At 42.7% G+C, this 24,000-nt stretch overlaps 1 protein-coding gene and 1 long non-coding RNA gene across 2 annotated transcripts in view; one reads left to right on the top strand and one right to left on the bottom strand.

The window, feature by feature from the left end:
- Positions 1-16,840: 16,840 nt before the first annotated feature.
- The window catches only part of P3h2 (prolyl 3-hydroxylase 2), a 128,390-nt gene continuing 121,230 nt past the window's right edge, over positions 16,841-24,000 (top strand). The window contains exon 1 of the mRNA XM_034515786.2: positions 16,841-17,489. Within this exon, the coding sequence (XP_034371677.1) occupies positions 17,016-17,489 (474 nt within the window). The 5' untranslated portion in view covers positions 16,841-17,015. The remainder of the gene's footprint in view (positions 17,490-24,000) is intronic.
- On the bottom strand, positions 19,244-23,745 carry LOC143444026 (uncharacterized). Its single transcript, XR_013113511.1, has 3 exons — positions 23,580-23,745; positions 19,999-20,045; positions 19,244-19,708 (listed from the first exon to the last, which is right to left on the bottom strand). It is a non-coding gene; the product is annotated as an uncharacterized LOC143444026 (long non-coding RNA).

Genomic DNA, 24,000 nt, shown 5'->3' with positions numbered 1-24,000 from the left:
ATTGACCTATAGCCTACAAGTGAATGAGAATAACCTGTCCCACAAAACTCTGAGCACATCATACCCAAAAAGCAAAGTAAAAGAAAAGTATCATTCTACAGCTTCTCTCCAATAGTGATGTTTTCAAATTTGAGAACTTGAGAAAGTGATGTGCTTTCTTTGTCTGCAGGGCTGTCTTCTCCATTGGTCTTATCTGCTCTTTTCAAGAATAAGTGGGCTGAGTATGTGCTGTATTTCAAAATGAGAGTCTTTCAGAGCTTCAAAACTGCAGCGGTGTATTGCTTTTCTAATAATACACTACATACAAAAGAAATCCAAGACCTTTGGCTGAAGTGGGAGTAAAGAGCTGAAGCCCTCAAGGACTTTTAATTCACCTCTAAAATGATCATAGATTTTCCTTTTACCAAGATGTAGCACGATATTTATTCTGGTACATTGTATTTGCAGTGGAACTCAGTGATTAGGCAGTAGGAAAGGAGATAGAGCTGGGAGAAAAAGAGGAAGGGGAGGGGAGAAAGACAGGAAGAGGAGGAGAGAGAGGAGGCTATCAGCCATGGAGAAGCACAGATGGGTCAAAAGCTGTCCTGGGTCACAACTTCTATCAAAAGGTTAGATATTGAGTAACAACTCTGATTGTGTTGGCATCTTGTTGACTGAGCATTTCTCATATATAAATCCTTTAGATAATCATTAAGCTTTAAGAGTCTCATTTCTACTGGATACTGTGAGGATGGCAGATATTGTCTGGGGTTCAGCTCAGCTTTGTGGATGCAGTGTGATGGATTGTCAGAGCCATCCCCCATGCTGGCTTCTTGTGGGTGCCAGAGCCTGCAGATCTAGATAGCCAGAGCCCCAGTCAGAGCTGAGAACAGTGAGAACACGGCGGTTTCCCAGAAACAAGCTGGACCAGGCTCCGTTTTCTAAATATCTCCTGATACAAGTGGTGCACCAATCCGGGGCAAAAAAATTCACTGGAAATTTAAGAGTATTCACCTAAGAGTTAAAGTTGTATTTTTTTTAATTTTATTTTTTTAAGGTGAGTGAGTGAGTAGCACTGATATGAGTCAGTGTGGCTCCTATAGAGAGATCTATACCTAGAAGGCTGCTCTAAACAGAGAGCCAAACAGAAAGATAGTGTAAATCAAGTGTGTTAAGATGGTATAAAGTTACATTGCCTAACAGGATACTTGGGTTCTGTCTAACAGGGGCCCCATGGGAATTCTGGGGTTATTTCCTGCTTGGCAAAATAAGAAAGGCCTGAAAATAGGCATATACAATAATTTAGTTACTTCATTTATTTTAGATTGCTTTAACTTTTCAAAATGGGTATGATTTTGAGTTGTGTAGTTATATCTTTCCTCCGGAAAAAAGGTCAAGATAAAAGTTTTTCTAGTTACTGTCTCAATGATGTACTCATTTGGGAAAAATGTTTTGTCTGTGTGTTTTCAGAAGAGGTCATTAAGGTAGTTATACCTTCCAGAATTTACATGGATTAGACACAACAGAGGCAGGCCTCCAGAAGACTAGATTCCAGAGAATCAAAGAAAAAAATATCTTGATACTAAAATTTGTTTTGAGATTTGTATATTACAGAATATACAGCCTTGGTGCATCTCCTCATCAAACAAGCTAAGCAGACCTGTTTCAGCTCCTGATGTTCTGAATTTGCTGTTGGATCCAGTTAAGACACAGGACATCAGAGGCTTATCAATTTACCCTTTCCCCCCCCCCCCCGATATCTCACAACCAAATTCAGCTTGAAGAAGTTAATGAAGAGTCAGCACCCTAATTTCCTGGGCTTGGGAACTGAGGTGGTTAATATATGGCTGTTTTTCTAGAGAAAAGTAATGCTTTTATTGGAACAGGGAGGAAGAGCTAAAATTGATTACATAGCCATAATCTATTAGTAGAAATCTGTACAATTGTTACTAAGCTGAAGTTATAATTTCTTAGATGGTACAAAATTTATTTTGGTGCAAATTCAAGGGTTTCATTGGTATAATTTCTTCTACTAATTCAAAAATTTGTGGGTATAAGGCTCAGACCCAGTCCTTCTTTAACTTTTTTTTGTTTAACTACTTTTAGATGATTAAACAATGTGAGTTAAGGGCCTAATAGCAAATTCATGGCTCTGAATTTATTGTTAGGGTGTTTTCTAGATCTTAATTAGAAATAGTGAGAGAAGTTAATGGACAACAGTTCAGATTGCTTTACACAGATAGGTGATTTTCAAATATGTCAGAAGTCCACAGAATTAATTTTACAGACATTTTTTTTATTAAAGATCGTTTGACTAGAGACCTGTCTGCTCCTGACAGCTTTCCCTTTTTGGATTCTAAGAAGAAATTGAGCATCTTTAGAGTTACTCCAGTAGTGGTGAGACAGCCACTAGGCAAATTGCCTCTTTTCATCTACAGAGAAAATATTGTCCAGAAAAAGGACACACTTGTGGAATAGTCGACTGATTATATCTGCCAAGACAGAGTGATCAGACCTTCAATACTCTGCATTATAGGTCTGTCAGATAATCCTGGGCCAGAAGGCTGAAGATCGGATGCTCCAACGTTTTGTAGTGTAAGGGATTGTCCAGGTAATCAGCAGTCTATATAATTGGATATGTTTTGGAAGCTATGCTTTGTGCTTTCCATATTTTCAGTTAATTCAGTCATTCTGGATTTCTGACAGGGTTGAAGACTTATAGTCTTTTAGCCAACCCAGGCTATTTACTTTGAGAGAACAGATTTGAGAGGATGGTTTTCAGATGGCATTCATTCCAAAGCCAAGACATAAGCCAGGTACAGAACTATGGTCTTTTAAGTCAAGTTGGATGACAATGGTCTTTTTATTAACAATATTGGACTGGGTATTAGGTCTGTGTTGTACCTTATTATTACAAATTGGTAATAGTTGTGCTCTAATTATATTTTGAGGGAAAGTTTTTTCTCTTTTATTCTAACATAAAGGGTAATATGTATCAGGATATTTATTCTACTACATTGTATTCACAGTGGAACTCGGTGATTGAGCAGTAGGAGAAGAGGTGGAGCTGGGAGAAAAAGAGGAAGGGGAGGAGAGAAAGACAGGAAGAGGAGGAGAGAGAGGAGGCTATCAGCCATGGAGAACCACAGATGGGTCAAAAGCTGTCCTTAGTAACTTCTATCAAAAAGATATTGGGTAACAACTCTAATTGTATGGGCATCTTGTTAATTGAGCATTTCTAAATATATAAATCCTTTAGATAATCATTAAGCTTTAAGAGTCCCATTTCTACCGGGTACTGTGAGGATGACAGATATTGTCTGGGGTTCAGCTGAACTATGTAGGTGCAGTGTGGTGGATTGTCAGAGCCATTCCCTATGCTGGCATCTTGTGGGTGCCAGAGCCTGCAGATTTAGCTAGCCAGAGCCCCAGTCAGAGCTGAGGAGCAGTGGGAACATGGCAGCTGCCCAGGAACAAGCTGGAGCAGGCTCTGTTTTCTAAATATCACCCCTACACCAAGATTTTAGGGAAATCAGCCTGTTGTGTAAGAATTTCTTCCATGGTAAAGCTTTCCATCTCGGAGGGCATCTCCTTAAGACAAAAAGGTGTCCTAAAGGGAAGCAAACATCTAACCATGTAGAGAAACTCCTGAATCTTAGGATGTAAATAAGTCAAAGGCTTTAAAAAGTCCTAAAACCTAATCAGAATACTAGCCTGGTCCATCCTTAAGTAGATATGAGCAGAAAGGACTGCTGAGAGACTTTCCCAGCAAGCTCAGCTTCCAGGAAGAGGCTCAACTTGATACCTGGAATCATCCTAGCTGCTTAGAAAAGGGTTGTCTGACCAATTGAGCTGCCTGGAAAACAAACAAACAAATAACAACAAAAAACCAGACAATCTGTTTTGTTAGCTGCAAGTTGTGCAAGTTCCAGCTTTCAATAGACCTATCCATGCTGGAGTCGGCTTTGGTGATGTAGCTGTCTTTGGGTCGTTTCTGCTTCTGTGATCTAGCCCTCATTCATTTTTTCATTATGAGGCCTACAGTTACGGTTTAGGTTTAAATTGCTGTGCTTAAGAGATCTATAGAAGAAAAATGCCTTTAACCTATATGCCCACTTCCTCAAGGACAAATAACTTCCTAGAATGCTGGAAGCTGTTCATGTAAGATATCAATCAGGCCATGCATTTCTCTTCTGTAAACAAGGTTGGTTGTCCCAAATGCACAGGTTGTGCTGAATCACACTAGGTGGAGGATACATAGGGAGGATGCACATCAGGATATATACTTGCCCCAAGTTGGACAAAGGTGGGTTGTATGTAGCTTTGTGGGCTTTGCCTTTATAAACACTTGACTAATGTAATTCACAGCCATTCTCTGGGAAGCCTGTGTATGGACCTGGCCGGTGTCCATTATCCTGGCCAGTATTTAATAATGCTACCTTCAAATTCATCTCAAAAAGTATGGTAGTTTTCTTATTTTCACCCAGTGGAATCAATACTCTACAAAAATTCTTTCTCATTGAGCAAGTTTGACTTCCATGGGCTTCTCACTTTCCTCTGTTTTCAGTTCCTTATCATGTTCTTCAGGATAGTGCTTTAAGACAGAAAGGGAGAGTGATAAATCCACCCTCTCCCCCATCCAAAAGAATCTAAAAAACAAAGAGGGTTTTCTATGTTAATTCTGGCACCAAATCACCATATGCTTATCAGCTAACAAGTCATTTTCCTATCTAAACCTGCTATCTTCAATCAGAGGATCATAAGGTGTCCTCGGAGCTTTCACAGGCTTGTGTCCTTGGAGCTTCCAGTTCATGGGCACTAAAGAGCCTAGAGTAATTCCAGACATTGGTTTGCCAAGCCCATCTTACTGCATGTCTCAAGCTCTACATTCTTTTGAGTTGCAGTAAAACTACCTGGCCTATCTGAACCCCATAAAGATAAGACCACTGCCTTAGAATAGCCTTGAGCCTGTACCACCATCCTTCTATCCACCACACCATGGGCTCAGGAACCAACCCTTAATTTTCAAATTTATGATTTCCTTCTTTATTATCCACTGAATATCTGCTCATGAGTTTATGTTTCAAAAGGTGACAGCTCATAGCTTTTCAAGATCATTGTATCAGCTCCTGAGTCTTACTGTGACCCTAATCAATTTGAAGCATAAAATTGCTTTTGCTTTATTTCTGACTTCAATGGTCCTTTCCTCATTGTTTGTGTGCCCTGTGACCCTAAAAGTCCTTTACTGGACAACTCCTCTGAATGGTAAGTCATGAATGATTTCAAAGAAAGGGAGGAGAGCCGAAGCAATAGCTGTGGTAGACACAGAGTGTCCCTTGGCTAGCTGCTGTTACAAAGCCAGCCCCTGAACCTCATTCACTGGCTTATGCCCAGATACACTGGGGCATTTTGGACAAGCAAATCCTGAGGTTGGCATGCCACCTTATCAGGAAATATGTGAGAAATATTGACCTACATATACTTAGGAAGAAGGAGCGCACACACACACACACACACACACACACACACACACACTCTGGTCATGCTGTTTCCTTCTCAAAATTTCTGATGAAAGGCTACCGAAAAAGAAAAACCAATAGAAAAAATAACTGAATAAATAACAATTTATATCTGATTCTTAATATTCTTGTCAAAAAGCTTTAGTCAATTTTAGCACAATCTTTTAAGGGAGGGGGTAACAAAATTTGTCATTTAAAATGAGGCCATGCATAAAACACAAGGATAAAGTCTTATTTTTTTGTCTCTTCTCTTCTAAAATTACAGAAGGGAATCCCTGGAGAATGTCTATCATTATGACTCTGTAGTGGACTACTGAACTATAGTTATAGCATGAAGTCAATTTCTAAGAACTGGTCTCTGAACCAGCCTCAAATTGCTAAGGTAAACTGGTCTCTGGACAAACTCTAAATTCGCATACAATGTGACCTGTAGTTAAAGGTTAACAGTCTGCTCAGTTAATTGTAATTGCTCTGCTTCTGTAAACACAGCTTCCTTTCTGTATAAGTCACAATTGTTTTTGTTTTTTTTCTTTTTTCCCTTGAAAACTCAAATCAAATAGAGATTGGGGCAGCTTCCTCCTAATCTGCTTAGGACAGTTCCTCTGGCTGTTAGCAAAGACTCCATTCGACTTATTTGGGGGCTCTCGTGAGTTTTTCTCTTCAGGGACCCTATAACAAGACAGAACGTAAAGTCTGAAAGGCTTGTGGATGCAGTGTTGAAGCTAATGTCTCTGGCTTCTTATGGGGTGTCAGGGATGAAGATGAGGACAGAGAAAGGAGACAGACCTTCAACAGTGACTTTTTCATAAAGTTTCCTGTTCTCATAAAGTGTAGCAAACTCCAGAGTGTAGAGGATTTCTCCACAAAGTGAAGGACAGTGTTTGAAATGAAATTGCTTCCTTCTACATACCAAATGATGTGTGTGGGGAGGGGAGGGTTGGTGGGCTATGGAAAAAGAGAAGAAAAAGACAAGAATTTCCTCTACAACATAACCCAAGGGCTTTGTGCAGGAGGGGGGGCTAGGCTGTCTCCCTATCATTTTATGTGCATCCGTGCATGCTCATGATTACATACATGTGTGAGCAAGTACACCTGTGTAGATGCTCTGATAATGGTCAAGTGCTGTAGCCTGAAGTGAGGTTTACCAATGACTGACTATTCTCATCATATAGGGGATTATTATTCAGGAATAAAAACTGTGATTCTTTAGCAAATTAACTTTATGCTTTAATGAGTGAGTCTGTATCTTCTGAAATGTAATATAATTGAAGAAAAATTTAAATGTCATCTAAACTTGATTATGTGAAATAAGCTATGAAGATTTTTTTTCAAAAGACCAATTTTTATCGTAAGCAATGTATTTAAAACACTCTTCAAGTTCTTTCTAAAACATTAACAGCATTACAGAGTGAGCATGTAGTGTTTTAAGGTTTCTGACTGGAAGGGAGTAAATAATGGTATCCCCCATCCTGATTTTAACAATTCTATTTACAAAAAAAAAAATCGGCGGAGACAAAAGGAGAACAAATGCTAGACTGACTGAACTGGGGGCTTTTAGGGGTCTGGAGGAGATGGCTCCCACACTTATTATGTTTTTGAATGAAAGACCAGAGAGTTAGCAGAGAATGGGAAAGGACTCAAGAGTCAAGTTCCATTCATTCCTATACTGCCCGGGGTGGGAGAGGCCAAGAAGGAGCTGGCTTGTCGAACATATCCAAACTAACACCTGGCAGAAGCAGCAAAGCCAACGTAGAATTCTGCCAGAGTACTCATATATGTATATCTCTATAAGATGTCAGATCACTTTTAAAAACTTGTGTGTGTGTGTGTGTGTGTGTGTATGTGTGTGTGGTATGCATGCATGTATTGTAGGCATGTTCAGTGTATGTGACTGTGATAGGTGCATGCTGGTACAGGTATATATGTGCATGTTGAGGCCTGAGCACTTGACTGCTTTCCAGATCATTTCTTGAGACAGTGTTTCTTGCTTGAGCCTGAGATTGATGGTTCCGCTAGTCTAGCTAGCTACTGTACTATCTCTGCTTCTAAGGCCTTAGGATAGAGCTGGACTAACATGTGCTCTGGACTTTATATGGGTGATGGGTGACTGTACATTGGTTCTCACCCTTGCATAACAAGTGTTTTTCTCCCAAGCCACCAAATTTTGTTTTGTTCTTATTCAAATATCATTTGCCAGGATGTAAACACAGTGCTGAGACCCTCGCAGTATCTTTTCTCACAGGAGGTTACAGGGAAGATGGAAGTTTCTCTCTGAATGGGTTTCCATTTGGGTGAAATGCACTTGGCCAGGTTATGGCTTAGAAGCAATCTGAAAGAAGGAGCCCTGGGTAATGTCTGGGGGAAGAAGTCACAGACTGGTGCAAAGTAGGTGGTCCAGTGATCAGAATGTTAGACTCTCTTTTCTAGAGGAGCCAAGAGGAGTAGGAAAGTCAGAATTTAAAGTATCGTGGATGACTGAGTCCCATACTGGTGAATGTAATGAGTTCTACCACGTTTTTTTGTTTGTTTGTCTTTCGAATGAATTCTTTTAAATCATTACATCAAGTAAAATTTTAATTTTAATATGATACATTTGGTACTTCAGTTTTGACAGTTAAATTTTGTTCCTAAGATTTTGTTGAATGGTTTAAAATTTTTCTACATAAATGCAATGCCAATTTCTTTACTCAAAAGGAAAAAAAAAACTTCTTTCTTTCCTCAGATTTGTTTCCCGTGTGTGTGTGTGTGTGTGTGTGTGTGTGTGTGTGTGTATGTGTGTGTGTGTGTAGGCTACTCTATCTCATTCCTTTTTACTCTATTATTGATACTAAATTATACTAACAGTTAATCTTTGTTACAAATCATATTTTGTTAAAATATTTTATAATTAAAATTTATGCTTCCTCAAAAGCAATTTCTTCTAGATTTCTGACAGACAAGCGTGTTCACTGATAAGATGTTGAGATTTCTAGAGGTGGAGAAGGTCTTCATATGGCTTAGAAAGGAGCCATGCTGCAGTGGGTTGAGATGAGCCACTCAAATACCCAGCATCATGTCACAACGCAGAAGAGGAGAATGAGCATCAAACAGAAGAAGAGAAGATGATAGGCCAAGTGCACCGTGGTCTCTTCATTCATGATTCAGATCTTGTTGAGCAAAGTCAAAAAGAATGAAGATGATTGACAAAGTAGTCTAGGATGAGAGATGCAGGCACCAGGCCCTAGAATTCATGGCATCTTAGCAGCTAAGTCTTTGCTGTCCTTGGCTCTGTTTAATTCTCTGTAATCCCACCATAAGAAGGTTTGGAGCCATTCAGGAAATAGTTTGAAAAGTTACTAGACTTGATGCCCTGTTGTCAGGAGAGATTCATGCCTTAGACTTTGGTACAGAAAAGAGACTATCCTTGGTAATGTTTGTTTAGGTCTAGATTATTCAAGCATAATTCTGGAATGATTGTTTTTATGTCCTATCTGCTCTATCTAATTTCTACTGTTGTGACAAAATACTGTGTAAAGCCAGTTTAGGGAGGGGTTTATCTGCATTACTCTTCTGCATCACCATCAGTAAGGGAAGCCAGGGCAGAAACTCCCACCACTCCTCAGGAAGTAATTGAAGCAGAGACCATGAAGAAAGACTGCTTATTGGCTTGCTTCCTCTGGCTTCCTTGATAACTTCCTAATATTGTTTAGATCCACCTGCCTAAGGATGATTCCACCCATAGCGTCTGGGCTCTCCCACGTTAGTCAGAGAAAGTACCCAACAGACCATTCTGACGGAGGAAATTTCTAGACAGAAGCACACTTTCTCAAGAGACGCTAGTTGAAAAAACTAACCAGTACACTACCTCTTCATTTGTAAGTTTGTATAATTGATCTCTTAACTTCTCCCTATCTCCCAACATCAGAAATCAAATAAAGTTGCCAGGCAGTGGTGGAGCACACCTTTAATACCAGCACTTGGGAGTCACAGGCATGGGGATCTCTGTAAGTTTGAGGCTAGCCTGGTGTACCGAGAGAATTCCAGAACAGCCAGAGATACACAGAGAAACATTGTCTCAAAAAAGAAAGTCAAATAATGTTACAGGGTGTAGAGAGAAAATCTTACGTATTGTCTGTATGCATCACCTGTTAATTAAAAAGCCTGTCAATTTAAAAGACCTGTGGCTTAGGCAGGAAACAGAAGGTGGGACATCCGGGAGGAGAAAGAATTCTGGGATAGAGTCAGGTGAAGGAAGATGTGATAAGGCAGATGCAGTATACCTGACAGAATGTAGGTTAAAATAATTTGGTTATCTAAGTATGATCTAGTCAGAGAAGAACCCAAGTATATGGTCAACGTATTTGTAAATGTATTTTGAGTCAGAATTATTTCTGGGAGCACAGGCTATGAGGAAGAACCAGCCATAACTTCTACAACAGAGTGTATGGGTTTTATATCTTTAATTAGTATTTGTTGGGCCTGAACAAAGATGAGACTTTAACATCACAAAGGAACTTGATGTAAATTTTCTACAAATCAAGTAGTGTGATTATTCCTACATGTTCTGTGTTTGGATTTCGGTCTAGATCTCCCAGAAATGGAAAAAAAAAACACTAAGCTGTTTTTCTGCAAGTGGGTTCAAAACATCACTCTTTTGAAGTCAACTTCTTTATCCTTTTCCCACTGGGCTGAGGCCAGAGAGATAAGCATTATAGTTTTTCTCTAGACAGACAGCGTCAGCCAGGAGCCCTGCTAGAAGTGGGCAGGCCAGTGCTTGAGGGATGATTCTAACATGGTCAGAAAAACATGGTAGGCCACAGTTTTCCTATACCAGCAGGCAAAATCCAGGAGTACAGTGACAGAGATGTCACTATCAAGGTTATTTGTCTTTCCCCTCTTTTTCTTCCTCTATATCATCTTCCCTGTCCTTCCAGACTTAAAATCCCTCTTGCATATTCCCCATTTCCCCTTTCATAGCACCCATGACCTCCCTCTCTAGAGCTGCCTCCCCCTGCCCTTTTATACTTTCTTAATTTCTGCACTTTCTCCAGGTTATACAGTCATGTTTAGAGACTTGTACCAGTTTGATTTTATCACGTTTTATGACTGAAGTATGTGGTTCTTACAGTGGGTTCTTACAGTCACGCTCTGGAGGGTAACCAGGAATTCCCCTAAACATTATAGATTATATTTGCTGATCTTGGTAACTCCCCATGTGAACTAAACCAGACACCATGGGGGAATGAATTAGTGCTGCCTACTGGCTTCCTCTTCATGGCCTGCTCAGTTTGCTTTCTTACATAACCCAGGACCAATTCTGGGATGGTATCACGTACAGTGGGCTAAGCTCTCCTACCTCAATCATTAATTAATAAAATTCCCTACAGATAAATACCCACAGGCCAATTTAATGGAAGAAACTTCACAATTTAAGTAACTGTAGCTTATGACAAATAGACCAAAAGAAAAAAAAAAGAAAAAAAGTGCTTTACTCAAGGGACTCTTGAAAGGTAAGTGACAGTGCTTGTGAAATGACAAAACAGTCTGGTATGATAGTCAGACTGCATTTCCATGGGCATCATGTTTTCAGACACTTATATTACCTTGGCAATAATTAGCATGATTTACTTGTCCTCCTCCCATTTTGTTGTTTAACAAAATATGAGTCTCCCAAGGAAAGAAATTAGAACGTCTCCATGACGTGAGCACAGAGGTGGAATGTGTCCATGATTTGTTTAGTTTGGAATTTTAAGGCTCCATCAAGAAGGAAGGTAAGCACAGGGACAGAGCTAATAAGAAAATTGGAAAGAAAGTGAGAGTCTTGGAATGTGGCAGTCCTGTTTGGTTTTAAATATAGGTTAAATATTAATTTTTCTAAAAAAAAAAAAAGTTCCCTTTCTCCTCTAGGAAGGCCTTTTTCTCTCACTCTCTGATGCCGACAGACTGTTGACTGGCCTTTCACATTAACTTGGATGGAAGAAGAAATAAAACTTCAGATGATTCTATTTGTGTAAGAAAAAAAAAAATCTTCCAAACAACTTCCTTGTCGCCAGCATCAACAGCAGCCGAACACGGCCTGAGTTGTTGCCACAGTGAAAATTATTCCTTTAATTTCAAAGGGATCAGATGTTTGGGACAAGCAAAAGCCCTGGCTGGTTAATCACGATCAAAATAAACTAGTATCACATTTGCTTATGGAAAGCATTGATTAAATCTGCTGAAGTCTGAGTAGACTTTCTGTTCCTTCAGAAGATTTTAGAAGGAGGGAAGTCAGCTCAAGAGTCTAAGCTGATTTGGAGAGTCTAATAAGCATTTGAGGATCTTCCCTTTCCAGAATTCCTTTCTTCTGATGGAACCTTGCAGCAAGTGCGCCTTAGCTGTTGATGACTTATAAACAGAAGTCAAAGGAAATCTGAGCTTCTGTGAAGATCCAGTCCAAATATAATAAAATGGGAGATGACTGGATGTCTCTTCAGGGGTTTGCATGAGCTTTCTGGTGCTTTGGCTGCTCTTCGAATTCCTAAGGAATGGGGACAAAGAGTGGAGTTTCCAGCTCACACTTGTTACCTATCCTGGCAGAAATGTCACATTCTCATTCTCTCTCTCTCTCTCTCTCTCTCTCTCTCTCTCTCTCTCTCTCTCCTTTCCTTCTCCCCCCTCTCTCTCCCTCCCTTTCTCCTCTTTTCTTTTCTCCCCCTCTCCTTCCCTCCTTCTCTCTTCTTTCTCTCCCTCCTTCTCTCTCTTCTTTGTCTCTCCCTCTCTCCCTCCCTCGTTCTCTCTTCTTTCTTTCTCTCCCTCCTTCTCTCTCTTCTCTCTCTCCCCCTCTCTTGCTCCCTCACTACTCCTCCCTCTCTTCCTTCTTTTTTTCCTTCCTTCCTTCTTTCTCTCCTTAATTCACTTAGTTCGTTCACCTTCAAAAAGAAGTCGTTCATGAAAACACTATCACCCAGTGTTCTGTGACACTCAGTATACTTTCTATTCTTTGGTATGTGCAGTCAAACATTTTCTTCCTTCCATGTCTGTTCCTGTGCTGTGTGACCTGTGGGTCTCAACATGCTCATTTGTATATGAGAATTGGACAAAGCTTGCAATGCCAAATTATATACTGTCCCGGGGTTTCTGAAGTTCAGTTTGATTCTTAAGACTTGTTAACCATTTCCTGTAGGAGACTTGTCCTGTATCTTACAAGACATTCTGTGCCACCCTTTGCTTCTACCCCCTAGACACCAATTGTATGATATCTCTTCCCACCTCAATCCCCTGGGGTTGACAATGAAGAGTGTATCCATTGTCAACTGTGCCTGGGTGGGCACACACTCCCTGGCTGAGAACTGCTTGCTAGGCTTCAGACTTTACTTGTTATCAGCTAGATCTGAGTGGGCCTGGCTTGATTCCGTTGCAGTTTTTGGTGTTAATTTAGTTTTCGATAGTACAATAAAGCTCAAGAAAAGCTCCACGTGAGAAATTAAACAATGAAGTGGGAAATCCTGCATTACGAGCTTCAGCATCAGCACAGAAATTGTCAGAAAAGCAAACTTGGGGTTCCACCACAGATCTAGTAAACTTGGAACCATGAAATGGGCTTAATTTTCTTTTTCATCAAACTTTAAATAGCACATCTTGGGCTTGTTGCAGAAAACAGATAACGTGCAAAACCCTCTAATTCAGAATCTTAGGCTTATGAACAAGCCCATACCACATGGAGCCCTACCTCACAGACTGCAATGGTTCTTCCTGATTGTCAACCTGACTACATCTGGAATGAACTACAATCCAGACTTGGAGGGCTCATCTGTGATCCAGATCTTGAGGCTGAAAGACACAAGTTTCTGGCCTGGATCTTGGCATGGGGATCTTGAGGCATAGCGGCTATGAAAAGCTTAGGCCCAGGCAAGCTAGTATATGCCTTTAATTCTCAGGAGTCTAAGGCAAGGAGATCTCCGAGTTTAAGGTCAGCCTGGGATAAAACAAGTTCCAGATTCAGGCTTGCTGGTACACACCTTTAATCTGGGCCACACCTTCTGCTGGAGACCTCCATAAAGACATTGGAAGAGAAAGATTTGCTCTTCTTCACTGCTTGCATTTACTAGCCAGCACGTCTGTTGCAATCTACTTCTACAGAAGAGCAGCTGAAATAACTAGCCTTGTAGGACTGATCAACTACTAGATTCTTGGACTTCCAATTCATAGCTGAACATTGTTGGGGAGTTGGATTGTAAGTCATCATAATAAATTTCCTCAATATAGAAGGATATTTCATACATTCTGTGACTCTAGAGAACCCTGACTAATACACAGACTTACTCCTCAGCATGAGGCATTTCTAAAGACAGTAGTTTCAACCTTAGTTTCAGAAAAGAAACAACTGGGAGGTTTCTGTAAATCCCATTGGTTAGGTGGTTATCTTTGTTAGGGTTTCATTGCTATGAAGAGGCACCATGACCAAAGCAAGTCTTACAAAGAATAGCATTTAATTTGGGGGGCTAGCTTACAGTTCAGAAGTACACCATTATCATCCTGAGGGATAGGATGGCAGCATCAAAGCAGACATGATACTGAGAGTTCTATATCTTTATCAGAAGGCAGCCAGGAGGATGCTCTGATTTCATACTGTGTTGGGGGCCGACTTTTAGCAGAAAGCGGCTATCAGCTTTGCAGCCATCTTGAGCCATATACCCTGACATGAGACTTGAATTACAATATCCTACAACAGCTGAGAACACTCCGATAATCTTGGTTTAGATACCTTGAGATTAAAGGCGCGTGAGATTAAAGGTGTGTGAGATTAAAGGTGTGTGACTTAAGAGTATGACTTAGAAGTATAGAGATCAGAGTTAGAGACAAGACCTAAGGGCATGATTAAAGGTGTAACTTAGAGGCGTGGCTTAGAAGTGAGACATATAAAAGGCAGAGACAGAACAGATCAGAATTCAGACTATAGAAGACAGAACCAGACATCAGACTATAGAGGGAGAATCAGACAGGAGACACTTAGAGGAAGAGAGACTGAAGAATAAACGGGATTGAATCACACCCTGTCTGGTCTCCATTCTTTGAGTCTGCCCTCACCCTCGCTCTTGCTGAACCTCGACCCTCAGACCGGAGCAGCAGTTTGGGCCGGGATACAGTGGCCACCCAAACGTGGGTTGGCCCGGGCCTCAACATTTTGCCTGGGCTGCAACATTTATTTTGGCCGCCCCAACGTGGGGCTAGTGTGGACCCCAACATTATTTTGGCGCCCGAACAGGGACTCGAGCCCGGGCCTCAACAATACTGGGTAGAGCTTATGCGTAGAGGTCTTAAAGCTCACCTCCGCAGTGACACACTTCCTCCAACAAGGTTATACCTACTTCATTAAGGCCACACCTTCTGATAGTGCCACTCCCCGTGGGCCAAACATTGAAACACATGTATCTAAGAGGGCCAAACCTACTCAGTTCTACACTATACCAATTAAATTGCAATCCCTGAGCTAGGACCAGATATAAATGTTTAAGTTCATGAGGTCATTCCAATGTTTTGAAAAATCTGTTCTTACTTAAGTGAATTATCTACCACGTGTTGTGGAGAAATACAACATAAGGCTTAAAAGACATGCCCCAGAAGGTTGGGGGAGCCAGTAGGTTGGTTGTGAGCTGTGGACTATAGGCTTTGAATTCTGTCCAGGGTCTTTTCTCCCAAGTTCTCTAGCTCTGTCTTGCCAGAAGGTTTACTTCCTGTTTTACCAGAGCACATTGAACTCCATGTAGTATGTTCTACATTCTTAGTTTGTATCAGATTCCCGTGTTCTGTATTCATCTCCTCCATGACACTGTAAACTTTCAGAAGTAAGGACACGGCTCTAATCGGCTCTTCTTTCCCTCATCATCCATACACCAGGGGCAGGCACTTAAAGATATTAATTTAACGACACATATTCAGTGATATAGGAGTATCTATGATGTAGAGCTGAGACATGCAAAAGCATATTAACATGTAATGTTTCCCAAACACCATTTTCTACTCCATGTGCTTCAAATCCTTCTCCAGGTGGATCGATAATTCTGGAACACTGACTATCTAAGGCAAGTTCCACACTGGAGCTTTGTCATAAGTGAAGATAGACAATTTTGAGAATTTTGGTGAAAAAAGTTAATATGTATGTGAATCGTTTTGTTGTTGTTGTTTTTCCCAGAGTTATATAGTCAGGGCTATTCGTAGCCAACAGGGTGAGAAACCAAAAAGACCAAGGTAAAGGTTGTGACACTCTGACCACCTTTTTGTATAGTGGCCGTTTCACACAAAAGCTTTCTTGTGGAAATTCGGGTCAGCTGGACAATGTATGTGGTTCTTTCCCATTGGTCATCCTTCCAGTGTCCCAGAGACTAAGGTGAGATTCCCACAGACAGTGCCAGACAAACAAAATTCTTCCCAGGGAGTTTCAGGCTGGACTCGAGTCTAGCACACTTTTTTTTTTTTTCCATTTTCTGAGCGTGTGGAGCCAAGGGACAAAAAAGAGGGGAACACCTTGGCTAAGAAGGTATTTATGACCCAGCAGAAGGGAGGAACAGGAAGGCCTCCAGCTAGTTCCTTGGACTCTGGCAGCTGTTTCTGTCAACTTTCCCACTTCTAGATTGATGTTCATTGCTTAAGTCCCGGGGTACTGGGTTTGTTAAACTGACTCTTTGTTCAACTCTCACAATAGGGATTTATGTCTGAATATCACTGGACATGTTGGGCATCTGGCTGCTTTGGAAGAGGTAAGTAACAGAGGCCCAGCACAAAGTCGCACATCTGGAAAACTGCCAGAAGCAGAAATTATGGACAGCTTCACTTTCCTCCAGCTATCTAAATAGGTTATTTATCGTTCTTACTCAGTCTTCATATTCAATGCTGGAACACATCCACACTCACTCACAGGAGAAGGCAAGAGGCCAGGAGACCCTTCCCTACAGGAGGGCGGGAAGCTTCTATTTTTGTGGCTCAGAGCTAGATCCATCCTGGGCTTATTCTTAGCTGTATCAGTTTGGGCAAACCACTTTCTCCTCAAACCCACTCAATTGGCCAAAGCCCCTCCCCTTCTCTATCGCCTTTTCAGGCCGACTGAAATGGCCCTTCATGTCTCATCTAAGAGTGAAGGACTGCAAAGAGCAAGCCCACATAGACTCCAGAAAACGACTGTGAGCCTCACTGCTCCACGTGCGGAAGACAAAGCAACACCATCGTCTTCTGCCATCCACAAGGGACCCCACACGCAAAACTTGTCCCTCGGGGTCGGCCTCTCGCGGCGGCGCTAGCTCTCAGGAAGCTAGAGCGCGGCTCGCGGAGGCTCGGCGGCAGGAGGAGCGTGTGAGCTGGAGGCGTCCCTTTAAGAGCGGCCAGCCGGGCGAGCCTCCGCCTCCAGGACCGCAGCGCGGCCGGCGGTCACCTGGGGCTGTCGCGCAGCAGGATCGCGGTAGGACCAGCGCATTAGCTCTCGGAGCCGGAGCGGGGCTCGAACGCGAGGTGCGGCAGGGCAGGCAAAGAGCGCCTCGGTTCCTTTCCACGGTCCGGCGGAGGATGCGGGAGAGCACGTGGGTGTCGCTGCTGTTGCTGCTGCTGCTGCTGCTGCCCGCGCCGCAGCTGGGCGGCCCCCAGGACAGTCGCCCGTCGCCGGAGCCGGAGCCCGAACGCGGCCCGCTGCAGCCCTTCGATCTGCTCTACGCCAGCGGCGTGGCTGCCTACTACAGCGGCGACTACGAGCGTGCGGTGCGAGACCTGGAAGCCGCGCTGCGCAGCTACCGGCGCCTGCGGGACGTCCGCACGCGCTGTGCCCGTCACTGCGCGGCGCGCCGCCCGCTCGCGCCCCCCGGCGCCGGCCCGGGAGCCGAGCTGCCCTTCTTCCGCGCGGTGCTCGAGCGGGCGCGCTGTTCCCGCAGCTGCCAGAGCCAGCGCCTGGGCGGCCCCGCGTCCCGCCATCGCGTCAGCGAGGACGTGCGCAGCGACTTCCAGCGCAGAGTGCCCTACAACTACCTGAAGAGGGCCTACATCAAGGTACTGAACGCGGCTGCGCCCACAGCCGGAGACCCTAGGGTTGCCTTTGGGGGGGGGGGGCTTGGAAAGGCGGGTATCGCTCTGCATTCCATCCAGCCTTTCACAGTGGTTCTGCTTTGCGTGCAAGTAGACGCCCAGAGACTAGATGGAAGTGGGCAGATCAGCTTTGCTCCCTGTCTCAGCGTCGTCTTCACTCGCAAAAGTGGGCTGTGTCGATAAGATCATATCAAAAGTGTCTTTCAACAGTTCAAGTGGTTGTGGTCTACCTAGACGCTAGAGTAAATTCTTTGAAATAGCCCAATCCTAATCTCTTTTTGGCCGTCCTTCCTACTCTGCAGTCTGACCTGCTGAGTTTAAGAAACAGCCCTAAACGGCCCTAAAAGTTATTTCTCTTCAACTATAGAAGAGCAACAGGGAAAGGGTGGGTGGAGGAAGAACGCTTGAGGCTGTATGAGGCAAACTACCGAAAGTACGGATTTCTTTGATACTGGTTCAGGTTCCTGGGGTTCCCACCGTCCAGGGCTACTTCACCTCAGATGCCCACTGCTCTCTGCTTTTATTTGCATCTATGTAACTTACTAAAGTTGCTCTCGGGAAGCATATAATCAAAACTGGTATATCCCGGACCCCCACTTTAAAATACCTAACTAGATGCATAGCAGACAAAACGTAGAATGAATTCTTCAGTCCCCCACTTCCACAAACTTACACTTCTCCAGGTCACACGGTGCTGAAGTTCAGGAGTTGACTAGTGCGAGTCAACGAACGAGAGAAAACTCAGATTTCTCTCCAGGATTTGTGTGTTATCTGTTCTCCTGTGATTCCCAGAGAATTTGCTAAGACATGCATGATGTATAATGCTGCTTTTTTAAAAGAAAGTGACACATTGTTTTTCTGTTCTTCCAGAAATCAGTTACTTCTGGGAGAGGGACTATTGGGAGCCAATAGCAAAGATATTCTAAGCTGATTCCCAGAGCAGAATATGGGTAATCCTGTCGTGTGGTCCCTATGTATGGTTCTCTCAAGAGTCTCAGATGTGAGGGGAGATATGCCCATTTTGCTGATGGTTCTGTAGTACATGGCAAATAGATTTTCTCTTCTCCGGAAGAAAAGGAAAAGAGAGGAAATGCATACTTATATTGAAATACTGGTCCTGTAAAAATAAATAACCATGCAGTCAGCATGTGGATTATTGTGATTCTGTAGGGATATATTTCATGTAATGTTAACATTTATTTCTCCTTCCCGGGCCCCTGCTCTCTGATTGGAGGTCAAAGAAGATGACCCCATAAGCTTAAGAGCCCTTTTTAAATGACTTTGATTCACGTAACTGACAAATTCTCAAGAAGGAAATATTTTACCCATTTAGGAATTGCTTGTGACCATCTAAAGGATGTGTTAGAGTTCTCCGTGATCCGTGGGAATTCTAAAGGTAGCGTTGTCTTTGCTTCTCAGGGACACACACACACACACACACACACACACACGAGTACCACGATCACATAGACTAAAGGCCATTCTTGGGCAGTAAGACATTTGGACTGTGAGATGTTCACTAGCAGGGTGACAGCTCTTATGTGTTTGCATATGGTCATAGTGTCATGTATAACTGAATTTATATAGTCAGAAAGCCACATGTAACTAGATTGCTCCTGACATCTGGGACCCAGTATGTACTTAGAAGTCTATCCTAGGCCAGGTGATACTGGTTGGAGCCAGGAGGCTTCTCAGAGTTAAGTAAACACAGCCATGTCAACTAGAGGATAAACACACTGCACTGGATTTCAGGAGTAATACCCTCCCACACCCCGGATAACGAGCTACTGAAGGCAACAGAGCCCTGATGCTCATGAGTCAGACAGAAAGACGACGTGAGAATTGTAAACTCTGATACTTTTCACTCAACTTCCTTCTTTTGAGAGATGAAGATTGGGATGTCCAGAAAGAGAAAAGGACTTGCTTCCTTGTTACCTGAGTGGCGTTAGTTCAGCATGTTGATGTGAGACCAGGGCCTCCCTGCCCAGAGTCAGTCTGAACTCTCAAGCCAATGGACTGTGCCCAGAGCCTGTAATTCGCCCCGGGCTCTGTAGAATGCTGGGTTAGTGGGTATTACACCGATGCCAGATTTGGACAGCTCCGGGGCGAGCAATTCCTTGTTCCCTGAAGTCCCAGGTGTCCCTCTTTAGTACTGTTGTGTCCAATCAGCCCACAGCCCTGGCCTGTGGGAAAAGTGAACAGTTAGGTGGTGGTAGTTCCTACAGAGGGACACTTTGTGTTTATATGCAAAGCCAGGGTAAAACTCATTTCACTTAAAAAATTCTATTTTTTTTTTGGTAAGATATAGTTCATCAGCCACAGTTTAAATCCTAAGACGAGGCTGTTAACGTGGGATTCCTTGAAGAGTGCATAGCGGCTTCCCTTTGTTACTGCAGGGAGTCCATGTCCTTTAACCCAACATCTACAGCTTCTCCGCCCCTTCCCCTTCACAGTCCTGTCTCCCCATATCTACCTTTTTGGATCTTGGCCTCACTATTCTTCCTGGGGAGCTTGAAGGCCCTGGAATAGGAAAAGATCGCAATTCAAGTCGGTTGTAGCCTATACCTGCTTTCTATTTTCCTGTCTGTGAGATGGAGACATACTGCTACCTGCTTGGTCTGAATTCAGTTTAAAACAGACCAGAGCCTGACTCTCAATGAACACTACAGTGTAGTTATTAAAGGATTCCCACTTCTTTGCATGTTGAAATCATCACTGTCCCAACACAGAGACTTCTGCAGGTCTCCCTGTGTTCTTCCATAGCCCCCAACAGCTATTTTGAATGGTCCCGAGAAAACTTTGCTCTTTTTTCTTTCTATTAAACTCCATTTTTAAAAGTGTATGTGCCCTTGCTTCTGTGAATCTAGAACTATCAATTCATTTTGCATCTCTCAAAGAAAGGATTCCCAGGCGTGGATGCTGACTGGTTGGGTAACTCTTACCTTTGGAGGCATGATCACGTGAGTGAACATCAGCATTTATGTCAAAAGGTCTGCACTGGGTTGTCAGCAATCATATCTTATATCAAACAATACGAGCAGACATCAAAGCTCAGGGTCTGTCCATTTATGGCAAGGGTACTAGCTCGGGTTTATGCATGGGAAATAAGGAGAGACATTTCTGTAAGGCTGAAGGGCAGTTACCACATTTGGTGGGTATCTGTTTCCTGGATGTCAGTTGGTGTGAAACCCGAGAAGACTGATGGATTTTTTACTGTTTTGCACTGAGAAGTTCTGGCTGTTGTTGGAGGCCTCTTCCTGCTTAGTTGGTTTGTTTTGTTTTCTCTTTTTTGAAAAGTTATCACTGTACCTACATTATGAGCATTTGTGGCATTTTAAACAAATGTAAGGGAGATTATATTCTTCTTCTTCTTTGTTTTCTGTCTTTATTTTATATATATGAGTACACTGATGCTGTCTTCAGACACACCAGAAGAGGGCATCAGATCCCATTACAGATGGTTGTGAGCCACCATGTGGTTGCTGGGAATTGAACTCAGGACCTCTGTAAGAGCAGTCAGTGCTCTTAACCACTGAGCCATCTCTCCAGCCCTATTTTCTTTTCTTTCCTTATCTGTGTCCAGCCTGAATCCTCAGTCTGGAGGTTAGGTCTACTGCTATGCATTGTGATGCTAAATCTTGGCCATGGTTGCCTCACATTCCAGAGAATAGGTACTGATCTTGCTCTTTAATTTAAAACTATTGGTCCAATAAAGATGCTGACAGCCGATAGCTGGGCAGAAGACAGGCAAGTGAGGTTTCAGTTCCCAGGCTTGGGATCAGAAGAGGACTACCAGGAAAGAGGATAGAAGGTAGAGAGAGAAGATGACACCATAGGGTAGATGAGTCATGAGAACATGGCTGGGAGAGCTGGCCAATAGAACTTAAGAGTGGCCCAGATGGGATTGGCAAGTCATACCTTAGGGTTATTGGCAGGGAAGTAGACATACCAGCATAGAAGGTACATACCTGTCCCGCTATAGTGCTTTTATTTGGGAGCTGAATAATCAAAGGCAGGGTAGAAAACCTCAATTAAGATTAATTATTACAACACACCAGGAATGATTTTTCTTTCTCTCTTTCTTCTGCTGTTCCTACTTGCTCAAAAAGAAAGAGCAACAAGCTAATGCTGTTGTTTTATTTCTTTATTCATTTCTTACTTGAAGCAAGCTTGCTCTTGCCCGTTATATTCTTGAATTGGTGCTTTGTGAACTTTGAATTTGTTGCCTTTGTTTTTCTTCCTAGGATTAAGTGGGGGTGGGGGTGGTGCATTAACTCAGGCAACTCTGCCCCACCCTCAGACATCTTCAAATCCCTTTATCTTGGACCGTAATCTATTTGTGGTTTGCAGAGAAGAAGAAAGTAAGCTCGCTATATTTCTTCACTCCACCTCTGGTTTATAGCTGCTTTCTCTTTCTGGACTGAGTGCCTTCAAAGAGAATTGAAAGCCAGACAAGAATGTTTCCTATGGCCCTTGTTAGTTCAGAAGAAAACATGGTCCTGATCTGACATTTCAATCTCTTTTCTGGGATTTATAGAAACATGCACATTTGTCCTTCATTTATTTCAGTAGGTGTGGTTTTATCTTCTTGAAATATTAGTTATTCTTCAAAAAATGAGTCCCCCCTCCCTTATAAAGCCTTTTCTTTTTTTGTCCTTGAATCATCAAAATGTGTCACCACCCTATCTGATGCCCTATTCCTTAGGAAGGAAACCTGTGAAATTCTTTGTGTAGCCAGTTGTTTGGCCCTGCATAATCATCCCAGTTGTTTCTGCTCTGCCGTGTGCATCCAAAGACTGCCCAATTCCTCCCTAGTTCATTCCTGGAGCTGCTACGTGCCACAGGCTCTGCCAATTCAATTAGATCCGAGCACAGACTAACTGCTTACAAGTTTTCTTCCTTCGCAGCCTGGAGCCTCGGGGATTCCTATACAGGTTTTAATCAAGGGAAGTAATAAAACTGCCTTTCTCTTATTTATTTATTTTTTTAAACAGACTCCATCTCTGGGAATCAAATAGATTCTGTCAGATGATGTCAGATGATGTCTTCTGGGTGGGACTGACACATTGTGAAAGGTGAGCCAGTTCTTAATGAAAGGAAAACCACAGATTTGGTATGGCAGTGGTTCTTTTGTAATGTTAACCAAATGAGAAAAGTGTGAATTTTTTTAGAACCTTATTCTCAGGGCTGAGGGACTCCAGGTGAGCTTCTCCTAGTTAAATAATTGTGTTGGGACAGGGAAGTAGGAGAAGTCATTGTTTGATTCTAGAAATGAAGTCCAACAAAGGTAGAGAAAATCTTTTGGCCTAGAGGACTTCCAAAGGCCATGAAGAATTCTATCCCCATCACTTAACAGACAATGTCACTAGCCCTAGATTGGTTAAAAACGTGGAAGATTGGGGTTTACAATACAGACATCCTACCCTCTGGTCCTGTGTCTTTTTTTTTTTTTTTTTTTTTTTTTTAGAATTCCACATACAGGGCATAGCTGCTGTCCGAGGGCGTCCTGTGGACTCCATGGTGCTGTGAGCCTATTGCCTTCAGAGGCAGAGTAGATGGAAGAGCAGCCTTCCTTCTTCCCCTCCCCATGGTGTTTTTCATTCCCATGATACGTACGTACTTCATTCAGCCAACCGTCACAGCTGTCTGGTGGAAAATTTTGCATTTCTCATTAGGAACAATAATTCTTTTCTTTTTTTTTCCATTCCACGTTCTTCCACAATTCTTTTTCTGTCTTTTAATGCATCCCTCCTTTCCTGCTGTTGGACTTCCTAACTAATTTCTACCAGGCCTGTCCATCACTTGCCAAATGGACAAATAGGAAGCAGCTTTTCACGGTGTGTGCTCTGTGTGTGTGTGTGTGTGTGTGTGTGTGTGTGTGTGTGCCCTTCCTTTTGTGTTCAGTACTACAGGACTGTTGGGGAAGAGACTGTTTGTTTGTACTCTGATAAGGTGATTCTTGGGGGGAGAAAAAAGGTAAAACAAATCAAAGCAGATAAGTAGGCAAGATCAGGTTTCTGATTCAAGTAAAATTAAAAGCATAGTATCTCTTACTTAACAAGATTTACAGTCGTGAGCATCTCCTGTGAGCTTCTGCTCTACTCCCGGTTACCCATGAGTTGTACTTCATCACAGACTGCAGATGAGTGTCTCCAGCTCTGCCTCTTTCCACAGCTCTTCACTCCACACTCACGGAACATTGTGCGCCAGCCAGCCTTTCTACTGAAGAGAAAATAAAGCCCACCAGAGACCCGAGTTACTCAGATTGAATTCAATTAAACAGAAGAGCCGAAAATAGAACCAAAGGACTCAGATTCCCATAAGACCCACGCCCACATAGGATCCCGGTGTTACTTAAGTGGAAAATGGCACATTTATAATACAAGGCCCACAGTGTAAATGCCAGCCATGATAGAATTAGACCGTTACTTTTATACTCTTCCTACCTGATCTATTTAGGGTATGGAAAGGAACT

The sequence above is a fragment of the Arvicanthis niloticus genome, chromosome 12 (genome assembly GCF_011762505.2).
Source record: "Arvicanthis niloticus isolate mArvNil1 chromosome 12, mArvNil1.pat.X, whole genome shotgun sequence".
Lineage (NCBI taxonomy): Eukaryota > Metazoa > Chordata > Mammalia > Rodentia > Muridae > Arvicanthis > Arvicanthis niloticus.
Note: the sequence above shows the minus strand (reverse complement) of the source record. Positions and strands in the feature narration are given on the sequence as shown.